Raw genomic sequence first — 20,934 nt, 5'->3', positions numbered from 1 at the left:
AAGCAAGCAATAATATCTGAGCTATCAAAGAGGACTGGTGTGAAACTTCTCTATTCTTCTGTCTTTCTTTTATTTCATCACTCTGCCCTCCTGCCAGGAAGGAGCTGTGGGAGTCTGCCACACACAGACAGGCAGGAAGGCAGGCTGCAACAGGAGTGGATCGGATGGGTTTGTTTTCCCACTAATATTTGCTCTGTAAAGCTGTGTGCTGAAACACAATCTACTGTAGGCAGATCGGCACACTCGGGGAGATAGCAGCAGATTAAGTGGGATGGATGGACTCTGCTCCCCCTTCTTTTATTTAGACGGGTTTTGGTTATTAATGTGTAGGTGTGCAGAGGACGTCTCTGTGCTGTCTGCTCTTGGCCCCTTTCACCCCTGCTAAATTACAACTGCAGCGGCTCAAGAGCAGACCATGGGCCTCCTCTACCGCCAGACCACCACTTAATTACTCCCACTCGCCAATCAAAGAGAGGACACCGAGACAGACAGCACAGGAGGGACTTTCTCTGGACGTGTGTCAGTGTGTGTGCAAGCATTAGTCTGTGCAAGTCGCAACTCAAAAACACCCTTGGTAGCTACTCGATATGCAAAGAATGTGCATTTGCACAATGATTCCGAGAGTAATCTCTGGGAGGTAAACAGAATATTATGTTTTTTTTTACAGTGGCCAAATGAAAAAAAACATTTGTTGCAAAAAAGACCCTGCCATCTCATTCTTCTGACAGCTATGACATTTTTAAACATTACATAAGTCAATATGGAATCAAAATCCATTTGTTTCCTCACTAAATATTAATAAACTAAAATAAACAACAATGTTGTTTGTAATCTTTTAGTAAAATAACCAGGGTTTCCACTCTTTTTAAATCTAATGTTCATTTTAAACTAATGTCCAAAGTCAAATTTAAACTAATGTCCAATATTTGTCTGTGCTTCCTGAATAATGAGCCGAGTACAGCTAGAAAAAAAATCACTACCAAAATGTCCCATCTTTATTAAAAAAGAAAAAAACTTTCAGGCCTGGAAAAGAAAAATTATAGTGTAATTGTATTTGAATGAGTGTGGAAACCCTGAAAAACATTTTTCAAATTTAATTCTTAACATCAGCAATTTTTCAATCTCTCCCCTCCAACCAGTTATGATAAAAAAATGAGATGGATAGAGGCAATCCTACTGGTTTTTCATTTCCATTTCACTCCGAAATAATTTGTGGATACATATACTGTTTCACATTGATTGCAAATGTTCGTCATCAGAAAGAATGCTCTTTGATCAATAAATATCAAAAATAATAAAAGAAAAGGGCACTTTTGAATTAATCAGAGAAGACTTTTCTCCACCTATAATAGCACTGATGCTTAAAGTTAAATACATGTGCCATATTCAACAATATTATAAAAACAATAATATAATTTTAAAAAGGCTGAATATTTGCACTACTCCCACAAAATCGGCAGTATGCAGATATATTATGCAGCTTGGTTAGTAGCTTGAACTGAATGTTTTAAAAAAGGAGGAGGAGATCTCTTGGTGGTAGAGTTGAGCATTACAGGCAAAAGTGTGTTGTGCCTGTGGTAAACATCTCTTATCACATAAAAGCACATCTCTTCCCTAGAATGCAGAGCGCACATTCCAAACCTCGTCCTTGTTGTGAGCTCTTTGTATACTGTAGCTTCCACAGTGACATGCACGGTGATGGTGAGTGCCTCTGGTGGTGCTGAGGGGGCTTCAGGGGTGCAGAGAGAAAGGAACCCCATCGCCCTTCCTGCTTTGAGATTACAATACTAATATGTGAATCGTATTTCACAACACATGCCAGGCTCACAGGGCTGACAATGAGCCTGCTGCAGAATTCAATCATCTCTGATTATCATCATTAATAATAATGCTGATTAATTATCATAGCCGGGAGGAAAGCTAATGAAAACGGATGCTGAAGGCCAGCCAGAGGAGCCAGCAGTGGAGTGGTTGAAGGGGATTGTGGGGTTTACATGGAGTCTAACCTCAGCAGGACCTACTTCGTAAAAGGAATGAAGAGAATTCGCCCCAAAAGCCTTGGATTACCCCACGAGGCTGTTGCATTCTAGCTTTTATTCATCTGTGGTGATGAAAGAGCCATGTTTCAGCTTACCGAGAAGAGACAGTGATGCGTACCAAATTCTAATGAAAACTTGATCCCTAGCAATATGAAGCTTTTGGAAAGTGCAATACAACAAAAGCAGCCCGATAAGCACCCAGGGGAAAAAAATAAAAAATAAATAAATAAGAATAAATAATAAAAAAGAGGCAGCAATCAAAGATTTGGGGCTTTAGCAAGAGAGGCAGAAAGCAGATCAGGTTAAGCTCATTATTCCATAGTGTCTCGTCATGTGGTTCATCCCCGCTCTCTCCTCTGTCTGTTTCTTTCTTTCTAAGACTGGCCACCCTGTGTTTTGTGGCGCACTTACAGATTTGGCTGTTGCAGAAATGTACTGGACCACCATCTCCCGTTTAGTGCTCAGGTCCTTCCCTCGTAGGGGAGCCTTACGCTCTTCATTAAGGTTCATGTCCTCCTGTAGAAACAAAACAAAAATGCATTTAATATATATTATTACAAATATATTACATTAAATATAACAATTTAATTTAAAATATTTCAATGTATCAGTACTTTTTTCTTCTTTTTTGGAAATAAACTCTCTTAAAATTGTTCTCGCTGTACATTCATGACCACCGTAAGGACACTGTCCTATAGAGCCAAGGTTAGACAGAGTAATGAATCCTTGATATATGTTTATGTATTTCATAACAAGTCAAGGAGATGTTGAATGCACATAAGAGTCTTTCTCCTGAGATACACCCAAGCTGCATAGCTATGGAGCCATGCTGCCCTCTGGTGAAGAGAAAAGGGAATCTGTGTTTTTCATGCATTCAAGTCCTGTGAGTGTGTGGGTGTCTGAAAAGAAAAAAGACTTAAATGACAAACAATGACTTAAGGAGGAAAGGGTGAGGGTTGGTGATTTCAAAGCTACTTGCACATCTATTCACCAATCTTTATTTTTTTTAATTGAAGGTACCACTTAAATAAGCCACTTTTGAAAACAGTTACTCTGTGCATTTGCTACATCAAGCAAACAGCACATTCACTGAATTGGTGTTAAAGCGAAGGACATCTTTTCAAAGATGAATATTTCAAGTTTTACATCAAGCCACTGTCTCTCTTCTCTCCCCTCATGTAAAACAAGGCTTTTAATGAATCAGTGTGTCCTGTTGATGTGGTATCTTAATTTGCTCCTTAATCCAGTTCCCGCTCTCCAGTATGATTTACCCATCAGAATTAATTATGTCCTCAAAGCTTGGAATTATTAAATCAAAGGCCAGGACTGGCATAATTCGTTCCTTTTATGGAAACAGCCGAATCCACTGAGGCAAAGGTATAAATAAGTGCCTTTTTCCTCTTCAGCTACAATTTGAGAACGGTTGCTTCATACTGAAACTTGAAACTCTATTAATCTCAGTGGCGAGGAAACTTTGTTAAGTTGTGGGAACAATAAAAGTACCAATAAAGACCATTTAAAATAAGACAATACAATGTGTACAGCAAGCAAGTCTAATCTCCCAAGGGCACAGAGAAGGAGTGCCAGGAAATGGGAATCAGTAGATCTATCTTTTACTTTAAATTGTTGTAGAGAGTGGCCAAGTTTCCCAGAGGAAAAAAGGCATAATTTTTCATGTTTGATCTTGGTCAATTGGGTTATTTTGTTGTGGGCTACTGAGGAATTCTCCAAAATAGAAGCCATCGGCTTAGGTTTGCAAGGACAGCCGGAAGAGCACTTATCAAAGTGCAATACATCAAAATAAGCCAAATGTACTCTTGAGAGTCCAGCGGCATATACAAAGCCAAAAGTTGAAGGAGAAGCTATTTCCCCGTCAATCCAGAAGACAACAGAATTGTCACAATTATGCTGCCACTTATATTTAAGTTCATCTAGCATATTTACTAAATAACTAAAGTACATTCAAGGCAAAAGTCCCCAAAAAAGCTAGAAGAATGGAGAAATGGCATCTGAGTGTGCTGACCAAATGCTCCCCAAGTACAGTTTGGAAAGAGAGGATGAAAAGCAGTTGGGGACGTTATTGCAACTGCAGGGGTAACGGTCTGACCTCATCAATCCCAGAGTCCTTCTCCAGACCAGGCGCATCTCTCTCTATCTGAATGTTAATGTGATGGAGGTTAGACTGAATGATGATGCAAACCGAAGGAGCTGGCATGTCACATACTGCCAGTACTGTTTCTCAGCACGAGAGGCGTGTTAAGAGCCCTCACCCGTGTCTTAACACGCCGTCACCCAGCTCATGAAAGGATTTACTGCTGTGCATTTCTATCATGCCTCAAGTCCAGCTGCACACATGCACACACAATTGCAAGGACAGCGACACTGGCTCTCTCTTTTCATGCACGCATTAAGGCGAGAATATCATATGCTTAGTGCCACGGCCACTAACCCACTTCATCAAAGAGCTGGGGTTTTCATTTGTCGAAGAGCTCCTGTGTTTACCCAAGCCCTTTGATGACTGGCCACATTAGTGCACCCTTACTTTTTCTTGGACAGAGCCATGTGCTGAATGACAGGCAGTAACTAACGCAACAAAAAAATATGGAGGACCAAGAGTCTCTGTGGGGTGCAAGATTGGTGCAAACATTTGAAACAAATGAGCAAATCAAACTGATTATAGCCCACCATGTCATTTTTTCCTTCGTCCGTTTCTCAAAAAATCTCCGTCCACATGAAAACCAAAACTCTGTAGAACATTCCATTGCACCAGCGGCACCCAACAGCAGCCCGGCACTTCTGCCACTTTAGGGAGAAAGCGACTCGGCACTCCATTAGATTCTAGCTGTTGCTATGGCAAATATTAGCTGTTTTGTTTAAAAAACATCGTACATTAAAGCTGAAAAACAACCTGAACGATGACAACAATATTGTACATTCACTAGTCTAGTGATCATGAAATCCTTTAAACAGTTTATTTTACAGACGTGATTTTAAACTCTTCCCTTTTTTCACAAAACCTTTTTCTTTCTAGAAACCATGTTTGTTTCGGTTGAAAATGTTTTAATTTCAAGTGTTAGCATATAAACACGGAATTAATACCAACATATGAAATTAAATTACTGACAGCCACTTTCTCCAAAATTGTTTAATTATGACAAAGACTCAGCAATGCATTATGTTCAAATCTAGATCATCATGTTCGCACTGATAGTTCACACTGATAGTTTTTGCAGTGGATTGCCCAACATTGTGTTCTTTTATTCCACTTAGAAATAGACAGAATAACAATGAAAGAGAGGTCAGTGTATCTGTGCTTTTGTCCAGTTGGAATTTTCACCCCAAAATGGCGGCCACGCTACCAAAGCGCCACCTAGAGGTCTTCTATACTCTTTGTGAAAACGCAAACGCATGCTATGAAGCACTGTCAAGAGCATGCCAAACCAACAGGTGGCGATATAATCTCAACCATGAAGACATGTTGGCCAATCAGACGCCTGAATTGCAACGTCTTTTGTCTGTTGTTGAAGGTCATTTTTTAGTTGAAATTGATAGACAGGATTGCAATATAACTAAGTATTTATGCAATACAGATTAAAGTGGCTTCATAAATTATTTGAAAAAATTAAAAACGCAAAACACACCTGATGCAAATTCTTTGCCCTTCATTTTCTATAAGCAGAGTTAACAAACCCTGTTGTATTTTCTTGTAAGTTATTAAAAGAAGGTACACCGACATCATATGCCAAACGGTCAAACCACATGAAAAAGCTGCAGTTTTGAAAATAACTGTGTTGGTGTGGACAGGGCCTCAGTTGAACATATGACCAGGCCACATGGTCACTAGCACAATACTTACATTTTAAAGCTTTAAAGAAAGACACACTATCTGCCTAAATGCAATAACATTAATGGAAACTAAGCGTAAAGGTAAAATTAGACACCAGGGTTCTACCATCACATGATAAAAAAAAAAAAATGACGACCTAAATTTTGTCTATTTGTCACCTGCTTCAGAAAATAATTTAGCACACAAGTCAAATGGACAACATTTCTTTCAATATGTACACCTCTCTCAATTTCTTGTTTTCTCATTCACAAAGAAAAAATAACAACATACGCTAGCATTAAAAGGTTTTCAGTTAATATGACGTTTTTAAAAAGAGATTATGATCAAAACCTGTTACAAAACAGCATTCTAGAATGATATCTAAAGGGTTATGTGACACTGAAGACTGGAGTAATGGCCACTGACTGGCTTTGCTATATATTAACAGCAATGAACTGCATTTTAAATTGTAATAATATTTCAGAATATCACGGTTTCATTGTATTATAATCAATATTTTAATTAAAATGCAGCCTTGTTGAGTATAACTTCTTTCAAAAAACTCTTTTTTAATCTTAATGACCCCAAACTTCTGAAGGTAATGTAATTCATGTGTTTGTTTGTTTTTTTGTTTGTTTTTTTCAATTTTACTAAATATATTTGATATTTTAAAAAATTCTTAATTGTCCACCAAACCATATTATATCAAGCACCAGTAATTAAATTTTAATTTGTCTCTTGTTTTATTCAGATTAAAAAACATCAATAAAACAACAAATATCAATAGAATGCCATTGCTAGCACCACCCAGAACAAAACAGAGCTTGTTCACCACACAGCTGGTAAGCAGTCCATTTCCTCATATAAATGCTGCCTCTTTTGAAAAATCTGCCAAAGAATTTTGCTGGTGGGGAGTCCAGTAATCTTTCGCCCTTTGACGCAAGTACAGGTCAATTATCAATGTGCATGCTATCAACCTAATGAGGTGTACTATTCACTGTGGAGCCTGGAAGGCAGTATAGAGTACATAAAATGGGCACTGAAGATCAGTTCTGCTCAGGTGCTGCGAAATTGGCAGAGTTTCAGATCTACAGACAATAAATCCACAGAAACAGTCAAATAATAAAAGACAGACTCTGCTGTGACAGACACAGATTGGGGAGAGCTCTGACCCCAAAAAAACTAATACAAAGCAAACATTTTTCTTGTCTTGGAAATAATCTTTCCATTGTTCTGCAGACAGATTTTGTTATTTAATTCGTCTAGGCACAAACAAGCACGAGTTCAATTGAGCCCAGTGTATGCAGCAGCCCTGTCGGTTTTGGTATCTTGGGGATTGAAGGGAGTGTGTGTCTATGTACTGATAAACAGAGAGGGAACTTCACAGGTAGGGTGAAGACTGCACTCAGCCCTAACTGAAAGTAAAATAAAACGGTTTAGACAACAATACACTGCTTCTCCCCATCCGTAACAGTAGCTTGTGCTATCCTATGTGGCGGTTGCTCTATTGACAGCTGTCAACATATCACACTTAATGACAGAATTAGCGAGAAGAGTCATGCATATAAAAGCTGGGTAGCTAATGTATATTCTCTCCCAGAGGGGAAAATGAACAAGTGACAAGTCTAGCCAATGCTCAGTTAATGTAACCTGTCGGTGGAGAGTGCAAAGCTCCCAAGGCCCATTCTCCACTCGTGATTGACAGCAGAAGAGAGATGAGGGAAGATAAAGTGTCTTTGACGATCTATGAATCATAAACGTGACTTCGCTACAGAAACATCAGGAAACAAATGGCTGCGATGAGTCACCACAGATCTTTGGTTTCAATCCCAGGTATGAAACAGACCATCATACAACTGACTAAAACAAAAAAATAGCCTACAGTGCTACAAAAGTGCGGACAAGAAGTACACTTTAGCACACTTTATTAAATAAAAAGGTACTTATTAAAAAGAACTTATTATGAAAACAACTTAAAAGAATTAAAATAAGCTTCAGTAAAAACTGAATGTAATGTTTTCTGACAACTGATCTTTAAAGTGCTTTTTTGACCCATTTAAGTAGGTTCTTAATATGTAATTTCATTATTAAGTTTATTGGTTTTGAAATGTGATTAAGTTAAATATTCTTTTATAAATCTTGCTTCTTTTCCACAAGGGCTTTGCAAACTCAAAGCATTGTAAACTTCAGCGAAATCCTTGCTAAACTGTGTGCGAGAGGCTAAATGTCACAGAGAAGTCTGGTTCTGATGGCCTAATTGACATCCTTAACATGAGCTCCATGCTTTGATATATATCAGTGAAAAAGGGCATTTGAAGTCACACAGTGCCTGGAGCACACTGCAAATCCCAGGGTGTGAAAACAAACTTACCATCATCTTCTCAAACAAGTCCACGATCTCTTTCTCTGACAGGTTCATGGAGCGCTCGTCGAAGAGTGGCTGGGGCACAGGCAGCTCGGTCTGGGAGGAGATAGGGTCTGTGGGGTGCTGGATAAAAAGCTTCTCCTTCTTCGTGCCTTGCTTTCGAAAACTGGTGATTCTGTCACGCTGAAAAGACAGTTGAGGTAAAGTGAAGTAAATAACTGGTTCATGTGTCAAAACATATAAACACAGCACAGATATCTGACAGTGGAAATGCTAATACTCTTCAAGGAAAAATAAACGGTTTAACATTTATGACCCTATGAAATACCTCTGTTAATGTATTTTTTATTAAGTTTAGGAGAGGCATATTAAAGGGTTTGTCCATTTTTTGCAGGGAAAGCAAATTCTCGTTTGATAACATTTGATTAGACAAAAATGTGAACTGCAACAGGAGTCAAAAAATAATACTTTTATTCAGAAAGGATGCAATAAATTGATCAAAAGTGACAGTAAAAAATTGTTTTGTTGCCAATGCCGTTCTTTTGCATTTCATTCATCACACAAAAATATTAAGCAGCACAACTGTTTTCAACATTTATAAGAATAAGAATAAGTTTCTTGAGCAACAAATCAGCATATTAGAATGATTTCTGAAGGATCATGTGACACTGAAGAGACTGGTGTAATGACTGCTTAAAATTTAGCTTGACATCACAGGAATAAATGACATTTAAAAATGTATTAAAATAGGAAACGTTCATTTTAAAATGCAATAATATTTCACAATATTACGGTTTTTATTGTATTTTTGATCAAACAATTAAAAACTTGCTGAACATAAACTGTCAAAAACGTTTTTAAAAAATCTTCCCAAAACCATTTCTTTTTTAACAGTAGTGTGAATTTGAAACATTCAAGAGTAAACTAGCAAATAAATGGCCTTAAAAGACACATGGACTAAAAACCACAAACCTCCCCTTACAATTTCACAGGGGTCTTTTTAAACTAATACAAAACAGTTTGGTTACTTATTGTAAAGATTTAAAATGTGGTTTAAAGTTCATAGCTTGACATTTGACTTACCTGCTCCCTTGTTACTTTACCTTTTCAAGCTGTACTTTTAAAAGCATGAGCTGATGTTACCTGTGTCATCTTTCCACTTGTTCATATTCACTTTACAGTCATAATGAATACAGAAACAATATCACAGACAGCATTCTGCACTATATTAGACAGCAAGATGTGACTATGACGTGTTTAAGGTTTCTAATTAGAAAGAGATGCGAGTGACTTCTGCCAGTCATGGGTTACTGGCTCAGAGAGAGTGAAAACAGACCATGCACTAATAGTCACTGTTAGTCTGTCAGTGAAAACAATGGGAACATGCATATGGATGAATTCAAAATGCAGTTTGAATTGTAAAATAATTGTAAAGAGTTGTAAAATGCAAGTGTTCAAGGAGAGACCAAAGTCAAAATGAAGACAAGGTCTGGCAACTTATCTTGAATAATTGCATCAAGTTACCATGTGTCTGCTTGAACTCCTGCTACCTGACCAGGGAGTGAACTTTAGACTGATTGATTATGATGGAACCAAGAAAAAAAATGTGCTTAGCTTTTTTTGTCTTTGAGCTCTCTTTGTCAATCACTTCACTTTAACAATGCTCTGGGAGTCATGGCGAAGATGAGAAAAAGATAAAGACAGACACACAAAATAAAAGAAACAGACACCTTACCATGTCATCAGCCAATGTTTTTATGTGTATGTTCTGTTGAAGGGAAGGGACAACATAGAATTGAGGTCCAATGGAAACACTTCTATGCCTTTGTGCATGGAAGAAGAACCCACAACCTCATGCAATTAATGACAGATTTATACGGCAAACAAACAAACAATATATATAATATATAAATAAATCAATAAATAAAAATCAGATCATAAGCAAATAAACCAACTGCAGCAGAGAAAGTTGAACCCATTGCTACTGTAGCACAAATCATCTATCATTTGAACAGAAATAAACTAATGTCTGTTACATTTCATTTACAACATTAACAAATCTTTGTTTATATGACAGCAGGACTAATGAAGATAAATTCTTTAAGCATATCACTGCACATCAACTGGCCTTACAAAAACAGAAATAAAGCTTTAATAAACAAGGCTAAACTATAAACAGACACGTTCTACCCAGCACAGACAACACAGGAAGAGGAGACAGACCACTCTGAGGAAATTTATTTAGGAAACAGCAAAAGTTTGCCAAGGATCTTTGGTCCAAGTCTGTTTCCTTTGAGCTCCATGTGTTCATTGAACAGGCTGATTATGTTTACATACACATTTCAGCTATTCCTAATTACATTTAATGTGACTGCAAGATAAAAGTTTGCATTTACCCTAAACTCTGAAATCTGATTCAAATTTGTAAAATGTTCTATAAAAATATAAAAATAAACAAATAAAATATAAAAATCAACTGAAAAAAGAAAACAATTTCAAATGAACTGCATTAAAAAAGGCATATATTCGGATTAAACAAATTAATTATTAAGATGCTGGTAGGCTAAACATAGCTAGTAAGCCCTGCTGAAAAGACTGGTTTTACCAATTAGACAACCAGATTAACCAGAATAATCACATAGTTCACTAGCAAAATTCGAATTATTCTATAATCACTATACATACAGCTTTAATATCCACATATCTGAACTAAATAACTTGAACAAAAAAAATTATTTGCCAAACCACAGAACCATTTATCTGAACTAAAGAAGGCACAAAAGTTGATTAAAATCATGGGATCTGGGAATACTTTCCAAAGATTGAATGAAACAAGAGAAAATTTGACTTTTCTGGTAAAGATGGTGGACCAAAGTAGTCTTGCTGGCTGATCTCATCAATCAACCTAACAGTGACACCAAGACAAAGGCAATCCCATGCTGGTTACCAGAATCCAAAACCCAACACATGCTGGTCTATCCAACAGGGTCTGCTGAATCTCACGGTCAATTCTTAGATACATTTTTAAACCTGATCAGTCTGACTGTATTGACCTCAAACACAAAATAAAAAAAACACTACTTCTCCTCTCCACCTTCACTAACTTCCTAACAGATGTGCTTTATCTTTTTGGCTACAGCAGGGATAGACGTTTATGAGATGGAGCACGCAGGGGGAGAGATGGATCTCCATATGCTGCGCGGAGCGGAATAGGTGTTAACGAGCAGAGCACCACGGAGAAGCTGCCATAATGCAGAACTTCCCGCAGGTTTCCTCACTCTACAGTAAATCTCTCAGCCTCCTGGTCCTGCACTTACCCAGCCATTATAGCACTGCCCCAGGGCTGCAGGCTGCACACTGCACACAGTTGGGATGGAAGGGGAGGTCTAATATGAAAGGAGGCGTGTCATGGGAGTGATTTATCTTTAATAATACACAAACCTTTAATAACAAAAATGTTTTAATGCTTTAAAAGGGTCATAAAGTTCTCGGTACAAAGCCCAAACCAGACTTGCCAGCCAAGACTTTTATGGAAAGATATTGTTAAAATAATAAGGACTGAATTGGGATTATTGTATTACAGATCGAACAGCCTGAAGTGGCTTCATAGTGTAAGGCCCTGTATAACACGGATGTGCATTTGTTATTGAAAGTAATTAAAATCTTAAAATCTAATTAAAAACCATTTAACAACTTTGCATAATTGTGTTTTGACTCTAGGGTTGGCCATTAATATTGCAGCTCGACAACACATCAGGCAGTCAACCAGGCCCAATATTGCATTATGATTTAACGACACACCTTGAGGGCAACAGAACTTTATTAAATTCTTTATCAAAATAAAGCTTTATTCATTAAAGGAAATTCCCAAACCCCCACAATAGCAGTATTAATGCAGCCCCCAGCTCCTGCATAAAGAGCGACATCAATTGCAGTCAAACAGGTCAACACATTACACAACTACTCAGGCCAAGTAAACTCTTAAGTTAGCTAATTGGAAACACTTGAGAGGAGAGAACAGCCTGGGTTTGGTTAGAAGAGTCCTGATGTAAGGCTCACTTGTCAGCGGAAGTGCAAATGGTGCTATTATGATCCACCACTAGATGGCACACACCATTAAACACATTCAGCTGCTCAATCAATGTATTACAAAAGCCATTCTAAGCATTAAAAGGTTTACAAACATGTTCAACACTTTGGAGAGGAGAAAAGAGCTTCTAGCTGTCACCACCTGTTTCACTGGCCATTCTTACATTGAGAAAACAACCATAGAAGATGGGGGTAGCAACAAAAAGCTGTTGCAAATGCTTTCTGGGAAATTGGGTTATTTTAATTGGTCTTAATTGTAATCAAACAATGGACTACTTGAAACCAACAGTTCTTGGCAACTCGCATTCACTCCGTCTCGACAACGGAGCGCTCAGTGGCCATCAGCTCCGCTCTTTCACACTCTTCATAGGGAATGTTTTAATTAAATAGAGCTGGGAAGAGTGTGCCAAACCCTATAATAGATGTACACAAATTTCACAGCCAGAATCAAGATATTAAAAAGAATGGGTTTCTAACTGGCCATAAACCTCGGTTATTTAGATAATCCTGCAGTACAGTAAAACCCAGACCACTTTTGATTATATATCTGCGCTGCTCTTGTACTATGGGGTGCTCACAAAAGCTTTGACCACTACCCTACCAGAATCAACACTGACTGTTGGTTGTATTTGCCCACAGAGTGAGAGTACAGGCCAACAGGATGCCAAACAAAAGCCTGATGGGAAGAAAGACAATGGTAATAGCACAAAGGGAGTGGCTATGGGACACGTCAGGTGAATCAGTCATTTATAGCGACCAAGGAGCAGACAAATATCATAAATGATGAATCATTTGTAAATAACTGCATAATGATCTAAGGATTTAATAAACATATTTATGTTAAAAGTACACAGTGCAACCTGTTTAAATGCATCTATCCCTGACAGGATCATTTAATGCCACAATTTCCACTAGTGGATTTCCATTAGTGTCTTTTATATTATTGGTGCATCCCAAAAAAAAAAAAAAAAAAAGTAAAATACTCAGCCACCTGGTTTACTGCTTTGATGCATCTCAAAGTTTTAGTCAAAGCTTTTACTTATTCATTTACATTAGATGTACAACTAAGCCTGATGCTTACTGATGTGCAATATCCCTGTACTGAGAGCTCACTTAAGTTAAAATGGCCATGGAAAACAATTGTAATCCAATCCCCTTGCTTTAAACGTTGGCATTAGTATGCTGAAATGCACATTTAGCTGTGATGTTATCTCCAACGCATATTAGCTAATATGAAATTGACAAACGGCCATAAATTTTCCATGAGAAGGCAGCACAACATAGTTTGCAGAGGCTGGCACTGTGTCGGCCCTGCTGGGGAGTCTGGCGTGATGCCAGATGAGTCTGTTCGCATCTCTTCAGAGATACTGCAGCAGGCCTCATAGATCTGTGTTTGCAACTACAGTACATCATAATTTTCGCAATGAGGCAAAGTGGGAACATCCAGCAGAAGGGGTGGTGACTCTTTGACTTCATTTTCAATCCGTGGCTTATCTGAGCATGGTTAGATAAGGCAGGGCCTGCAGATGTAATCTGTCTAATGATATACAGACTTAAGCTCTTTCCGGTGTTTGGCTTTCTGTGGTTTTACCCTAAACAGAGAGAGAGTCTGCGTCAACTCGCTCTTTCACATTCAGTAAGCGAAACGGTGATGTCATTGTTGGTGTGCAACTCAAATTCATGTGAAATAACAATCCATTGCACTCAACCACCCTCAAGTCACTTTCTCTTTTCGGTCTCCTCCCCATTTTCTTTCAACCTTTGTCCATGTCTTTTTCTATCCTGTTACTGGTCTCTAGAATGACAACTCACTTCACTATTGCATGTAGTTAAGTTATAAACATTTAGAGTTAATCAGACCATTATCATATAGTGCCCCAGTTATAAACCGTGATCTGAGGCCACCGTTGGTTGGAGCCACCATAACCAATATCCTGTTCCTATACATGAGTTCCTGTGTATGATAATGTCATAGTCAAATATTAGCTTTAAATTCTGTATTAATAGAACACTCATGTACACCACCAGTCAAGAGTAAAGACACACTTAGATTAAACTTGTTTCTCATGATTTGAAAAACATTGATCTGAAAGTTTTAATTAGGGATGTCCCGATACCACTTTTTCACTTCCGATACTGATACCGATGCCACAGCTTTGGCTATTTGCTGATTCCGATATCAATCCGATATTTTTATTTTATTCTTGAATTAATACTACTAACAATAATAAAATAAATGGAAGCACTTTGCTCAATTAGCCACCTAAAAACATCTCACTGAAATGGAGAACAAATACTTCTCCAGTAGTCCACAACAACAGTTGATTAAGAAAAACTGCCACCCTTTATTCAAACACTACAAAAATAAATAAAAATACAGGTACTTCAGTACTTAAAGCTACCAACAGGTTTAAAGTTAAAACAATTTAAACAGCAGCATGGTTTGGTGATGGTTGGGGGGATGGGTAGGGTGTATTTGTTTGCTCGGGTGGGCAATATGGCAAAAATGACAAAATGACAAAAACATTTTTATAAATATCATGATTTTTTCATGATTGTTTGTCATGTTAGTTTTTCTATTTTGCAATCTGCTTGAGCATTATAGCATAAATATGAAAAAGTATGGCGATATGGATAGTAGGCTTGGGCGGTAATACGGTAATATGGTATACCGCGGGATCTAAAAATAGCAACGGTATCAGTTTCAATACCGTCATACAGTCAATAAAAAAAAACAAAAAAACAATGCACTTATATAGGAGACAAGGATGAAATATTAAATATAATTTATTTAATGCCTAAAAAATGCGTATGCGTGGTTGTCATCGCGTGACAACGAGACAAGGAGAAAGAGAGAGAGGGGGAAAGATGGCGAGTTACGCACAGAGTGACCTGGTCTCGGACGAGGCTATTTGCAAATTGTGCGCTCACGAAAAAAGATGACTCTGGGAATATATTGCAAAAAAAAAAAACAAAGCCGATGCAATGGCAGGCCCTGTCGGCATCGCCAACGTAGAGGACCGAGTCGGAGCTGAAATAACAGCCTGCTGTTTGGAGCCAGTTACTCAAGGAGACGAGGACCCACTTTGTTTTCCCCAGATGTCACGAGTGGCACGAAAGTACCTGTGCGACTGTGCCACAAACACACCATCGTAGCAGGTTTTCAGCACCGCAGGTAAAGTTGTCGGTCCAAAACGTGCCCTAGCGAAAAATCTTGACTAGATTGTATGCCACTTGCCATTCGTTCCTATTGGCACTGTGTTTATTTCTTATTTATTAAATGGATTCAGGTATTTTTATTTGGTTTTCATTAAAAACAATTTTGGAAAGAAGACTGGAAAGAAGAAGTTTTTATTTAGACCTATTGCTTTTCAATAATTTTTATAATATATATGGATGTTTATTTTAATTCAACTCTGGTTGACTGTTGTGGGTCTATTTGCTCTTTTTTTACAAGCTGCTCTTTGTTATTAAAAGTTATTCGTGCGGTGTGATTTTTAGGGATGGGCGTTTTCCGCAAATATCACATTCTAATAATTTTGAGCTCACAAAAAATGAATATTCGAATATTCGTTTATTTAAATTAAGTTTAATGAGACCGACGTTATTTTTCAGCAACATTTATTGTTTCTGTCATTTTTGAACAAGCTTACACACAATAAGCTTAAACATTACACATCTTGTTTTGTAGCTCAAAACCTTTAACAATGCGTGCAAACAAAAAAAGTACAGATTAAAAGAAAAAAAAAAAGAACAAAGAAAAAACGTAAAGCAGCCTGCAGCAATTAGGCTATTGTACAGAATGTAGCTTATACTTAACTTTGAAACTGTCAGCAAATCTTTTTTGCTTTTTTTTCTATTGTTTTACATGTTCTTGTTAAGAAATACGGGCATGTAAACATGATCGGGGGAAAGTAGGCTCCTAATAATGCCGGCCGCGGAGAAAACGCGCTCTGATGCACAGACGTTGGCAGGACTCAAATAACGGTGTGCTAAGCGAATAAGTTTTGTGAAGCGCTTTGTGTTTTCGTTTCACCACTGAATGGGATCCTCATCTGGTGGAATACATGGCTCCAGCAAGAACTGTTCCCACTCGTCTCGGCTGGACTCTCTGTAATCATCGCTGAAGAACTGGCTCAGCCTTTTCCGACGAGTGGGCATTGCATCCTCTTCATCGTTGGTGACGGCGACTGCATCCGCACCACTCGCATTAAGAAAAAAGTTCTGAAAATGTTCAAAAAAGTTTTTTTTTCTTACTTCTCTCATGTTTTCATCGAGAAACCTGAGATGTTTGTGCCAAGGATCTAGGGCAGACACGAGAAGAGGAGTTTTCACTGCATTCTCCAAGTTAGCTGTGTTTATTCGTTGCTTGAGAGATGCCACAACAATGTTCTTGAATTCTGTCACTTTCTGTGATTCTCCACGGCATATTTGAAGTACTGTAGAAGACCGCAGTTCTTATTCATTCATTAATTATTTTTTGCTTGCATACATCTTCAAATACGCCGTGGAGAATCACAGAAAGTGACCGAATTAGGCTTTATTGTGGACTTTTCTTCTTTTTTTTTTTATGGCAAGCAAAAATATGTCAAAATTAGAAAAGAATTTTTATTTATCGAATAATTAGAGCAGAACGAATATTCAAATGTTCGACTATCCATGCAGACCCCTAGTGATTTTATTGATTTGTGTGCGCGTCTCTGCGCAAAAACTGTTCTGTATGTTTATGTTAATTTAATTCTGTTTGACTATTGCTATTTGTTGCTAATAAAAGTTGTTAATATTGTTGTGCATGTCATTTTGTTATTGTTTCAGTATTAGTGTTTGGTATTCAGTTTCTGAATGGGTTAGGCACAAGCCAACAGTTTGGTGATGCTGTCTCAGCCTTACGTCATAATTTTTTAATTATTCACAGTAATACCGTATACCGAGGTAAAATAGGGAGGAGGTTTGACGGTATCAAAATTTGGATACTGCCCAAGCCTAATGGATAGTATGGATATTTAGGCCAAAGTGGGAAAAGATAAATATCTCTGTCATTATTTTATCTTTGTTATAAAAAAAAAGAAAAATGTAAAAATTTGAACAAAGATACACATTACAAATACACAAATAAAAATAAACAGTGTTTTATTTTCAGGTACAATAGTTTAGCAGGAGCATTAAAAAATTTGAATGAACGAGTAAAAATAAAACACAATATACATTGATCCTATTAAAGCAACTGTTTTAAAGTTTTTCAGTCAAGAGTATTGAGTGATTTTTCTCTTTGTGTTTGGTGTTTTATTAACATTAAAGGAATAATTCACCCAAAAAATAAAATAGGTTAGTGTTTGGTTTTTTATATCTTCATGTACCCATGGAAAAATACTTAAAATAGTTTTAAACCTGAATGAGTTTTCTTCTTTTGGTAAACATAACTCTACACAACTCTAAGAGGATATTAAGCCAGATGCGGCGGGACATTAAAACGCGTTATTAACTTAATTTTATCAAAATATCAAAAAGATTAACAGGATTATAAAAGTAACTAAAAGTGATGCACGGGCCTCATCTTGGGCTTTTTTCTTTTCCTCATCTCGGCGCCGGACTACTGTTGTCTTTTACCAGACAAAGTTGTCCATCAGTTTTGATCATTTGGAGTCAGCTGACAGCCGCAAACATGAGATGAGAGCGAGCGCGCAGTGTTGACAACTTAGCAATTTTTTTAGACCTTTTAGACCCCCTTACCGACTTTTTTTCCAAAACAGCGACTAGCGACAAATCTAGCGACTTTCTTGGACAAACCTTATTTAGTCTCGTAGACTTTCCAGTACTGCCACACAAGCGCTAGGTCTTGCTTTCCAAGCGCACACACCTCTCTTTGCATCAGCGAGAGCAGAGAGGAGCATCACTTTCAGTTAAAAAAAAAGATATTCTGTTACTTCTAATTCTATTTTACATGCTAGTATAGCCGAAATCACAGCACAACCATTGTCTTAATCGTATGTGTATTTGATTTCATTAGACAATGTCGTAAATAGGATTTTAGTGCAGATTAAAAATTTTTGAGAGCTGGTTATGTAGTCTTAATGGACCGCCTTTCAGTCATTATAATATTCATTCCATTGTCTGACTACAGAAACATTCAAACATAATAATAAAAACAGTTTTATTGAGAATTTGGCTGCATTAAAAATGCATAATGTGAGCACATGGAGGCAAGACAATGCGACGCACTTATGTCATGAATATGCTAATTAGCGTATGAAGTCATCTAACGACATTTAGCGACTTTTCTGGGGGGGTTTAGCTACTTTCAATTGAAAGAAGTTGGCAACACTGCAAACGCAGCTGCGGGAATGGCGCGTCACGTGTGCTTCGCTTATCTACTGTCTTCACCCTGGGAGTTGGTGTCCTACTGCATACTCTGTATGGGAGCAGCGGTACTGGACATAGACATAAACACCTATGTCATGGCGCCAGAACTGCAGCTGATAGAATGTGCGCTGCAGCATATTACACAAACTTTCTTCAAAAGTAGATCGTGGAGACATTTTTATTGTCCACGATCAAAAATATTCATATCGCACACCCCTTTCACTCATTGCGTTGCAAATTTGGCATTTGAACATTGGTCTTTTTTCCTCTTTAAGGTTAAAATACTTCCACACCGGTGACATGGCTATTCTGTAAGTTAGCTAACTCTCATACTCATGCGACTATAATTGGCTACTACTGTTATCACGTAACAGGCTGCGCTCTTAACTGGATGTCGCAGCATTTTAACACAAACCATGGTTTGTGTTAGATAGGTATCAGATCATATTTTTTTCTCCCCTCCGATCTCCAATCTATCGGGACATCCCTAGTTTAATGTTCAACCAAAAATGAAAAGTCTGTCTGTAAATACCATCAGGTCACTCCAGACCCACATTAATTTATTTTTCAAATGAACACAAAGAGTGAAAAACTTTTTGAAAGAATTTTTTACATAGCTCTATGCTACAATAGAAACCGTATCTGTGTAACTATCATATGTTATGCATATTATATAACTAGATCTTTTAAACATTGATGGAAATGGATGATGAGTTTTTCCCTCCACTATAAAAACATCTTATGGAACCTCACTGGCTAACACAAAATATTTCATATTTAGGAGTTCTTTTTTTTTTTTTTACTATTTTACATTTTATATGATTTAATTAATAATAAGCTTTACCAGCTCACAAACTCTATGCAGTTCCCTCACAAAACCCAATTTAGGATACCCTGAACTATCACATTACAACATGGCTTACATGCTGCACTTTGTCCTGAATATTCCTGAAAAAGACTGCAATTTCTAGTTCTGATGTCAACGGTGTATAATTGGTTTCATCATCGCAGATAATGTAATCGTTTCTGGTGTGCCTTGTGGCTTAAGCTTAGATTTAATTTAGAAATGTGCAGAGTGACTAAAGCTGAATAGACTCTAGAGATGAAAGATAACTTTGCTGATAAAACAAGGACTATATTATGTGCCGAGCTGTCCTCTCACCACATCACATGACCAACCAAGGTCACTCTTTATGTGTCACGGGAACTTGTCAACAATTTTTGTGTAAATCACTTACTATTGCAAAGCATGTAGCACAATGAACCTGTTGAATCAAGCTACAAACCTCATGAGAGACACTGAGGCCATCCTTAAAAATATTCTTGTTTGCCGTAACCCGACCGACCCTGTCAATTTAGCACCGACTCAATTATTTATTTTTTTTTGCTTTTAGTCCGACCGACTTGCCGATTGTAAATTTGCGTTAAGACCGACCAATAATTTTTTTACTCTTCAAACAACTAATACAAACGCAATAAAATACTATTAATTATATTTAAGTAAGTATTGTAAATATATAAATTGCCTTGGCCTACATACAAATGAAGGCTATCTTCTTTAATAAAAAAAAACCCTTGACATCATCTGTGTTTACACGGATGTCACACTGTGGCCTGTGCGTTCGCTTCGTCCGTCCCATACTCTCACTCACTTTCAGAGTCAACGGTTCGCGCTTGGTAATGATGGCTGCGGCTGCAGTAAACTAAATGTTCGCGGTCACTGTTCAAAGTCACACGGGTTCGGGCACCATAATACATCTAAAAAAATTCATTAAAACAGCTCTACACCGCTTTAACTTGGAACAAAGTTCTGGAAAAACTGTGCCCAGATCTTTTCCCATCCCTTCTCCTCTCTAGTCTAAAACCGTGACCGTGTCGACTGTCACTTTATGTTCGAAAATCTATTGCACGAATCAACCAACACAAGTTTCGAAAACGAAAATAAGAAAATGATTTTAACGACCTTTTCTCGGAGCGCATCCAGGTTTTTTTTTTGAACAGGCGTCACACAGCAACTGCAGCTTCGGACAAACACGAATAATACTTCTCCACAATGTTTCTCTTTTTACAACAGAAATGTGAATTCAGCTGGTATTCAGTCTCATACAGTTTCGGGCTTGAATCGCCCAGGGCTGTCAAAATAGCTGAAAAAACTAAATTCGAATTTTTTACTTAAATATGATCAGAATTTGAATTGTATTCAAATTTTAAATGCATAATTTCAGTTAGGGTGAAGAAAAGCTTTTTGTTTCTCT

General features: G+C 37.6%; 1 protein-coding gene across 1 annotated transcript in view; it reads right to left on the bottom strand.

Annotated features, from left to right (window-relative positions):
- LOC132113722 (protein diaphanous homolog 2-like) overlaps positions 1 to 20,934 on the bottom strand; it is a 447,692-nt gene that overhangs the window by 411,319 nt on the left and 15,439 nt on the right. Inside the window, exons 2-4 of the mRNA XM_059521662.1 lie at positions 9,966 to 9,998; positions 8,237 to 8,413; positions 2,451 to 2,555 (exon numbers count right to left, since the gene is read on the bottom strand). Coding sequence (XP_059377645.1) covers positions 2,451 to 2,555; positions 8,237 to 8,413; positions 9,966 to 9,998 — 315 coding nt within the window. The remainder of the gene's footprint in view (positions 1 to 2,450; positions 2,556 to 8,236; positions 8,414 to 9,965; positions 9,999 to 20,934) is intronic.

The sequence above is a fragment of the Carassius carassius genome, chromosome 33 (assembly GCF_963082965.1).
Source record: "Carassius carassius chromosome 33, fCarCar2.1, whole genome shotgun sequence".
In the NCBI taxonomy this organism is placed as follows: domain Eukaryota; kingdom Metazoa; phylum Chordata; class Actinopteri; order Cypriniformes; family Cyprinidae; genus Carassius; species Carassius carassius.
The sequence above is the reverse complement of the archived record's forward strand: the minus strand, read 5'-3'. Positions and strand labels throughout refer to the sequence as shown.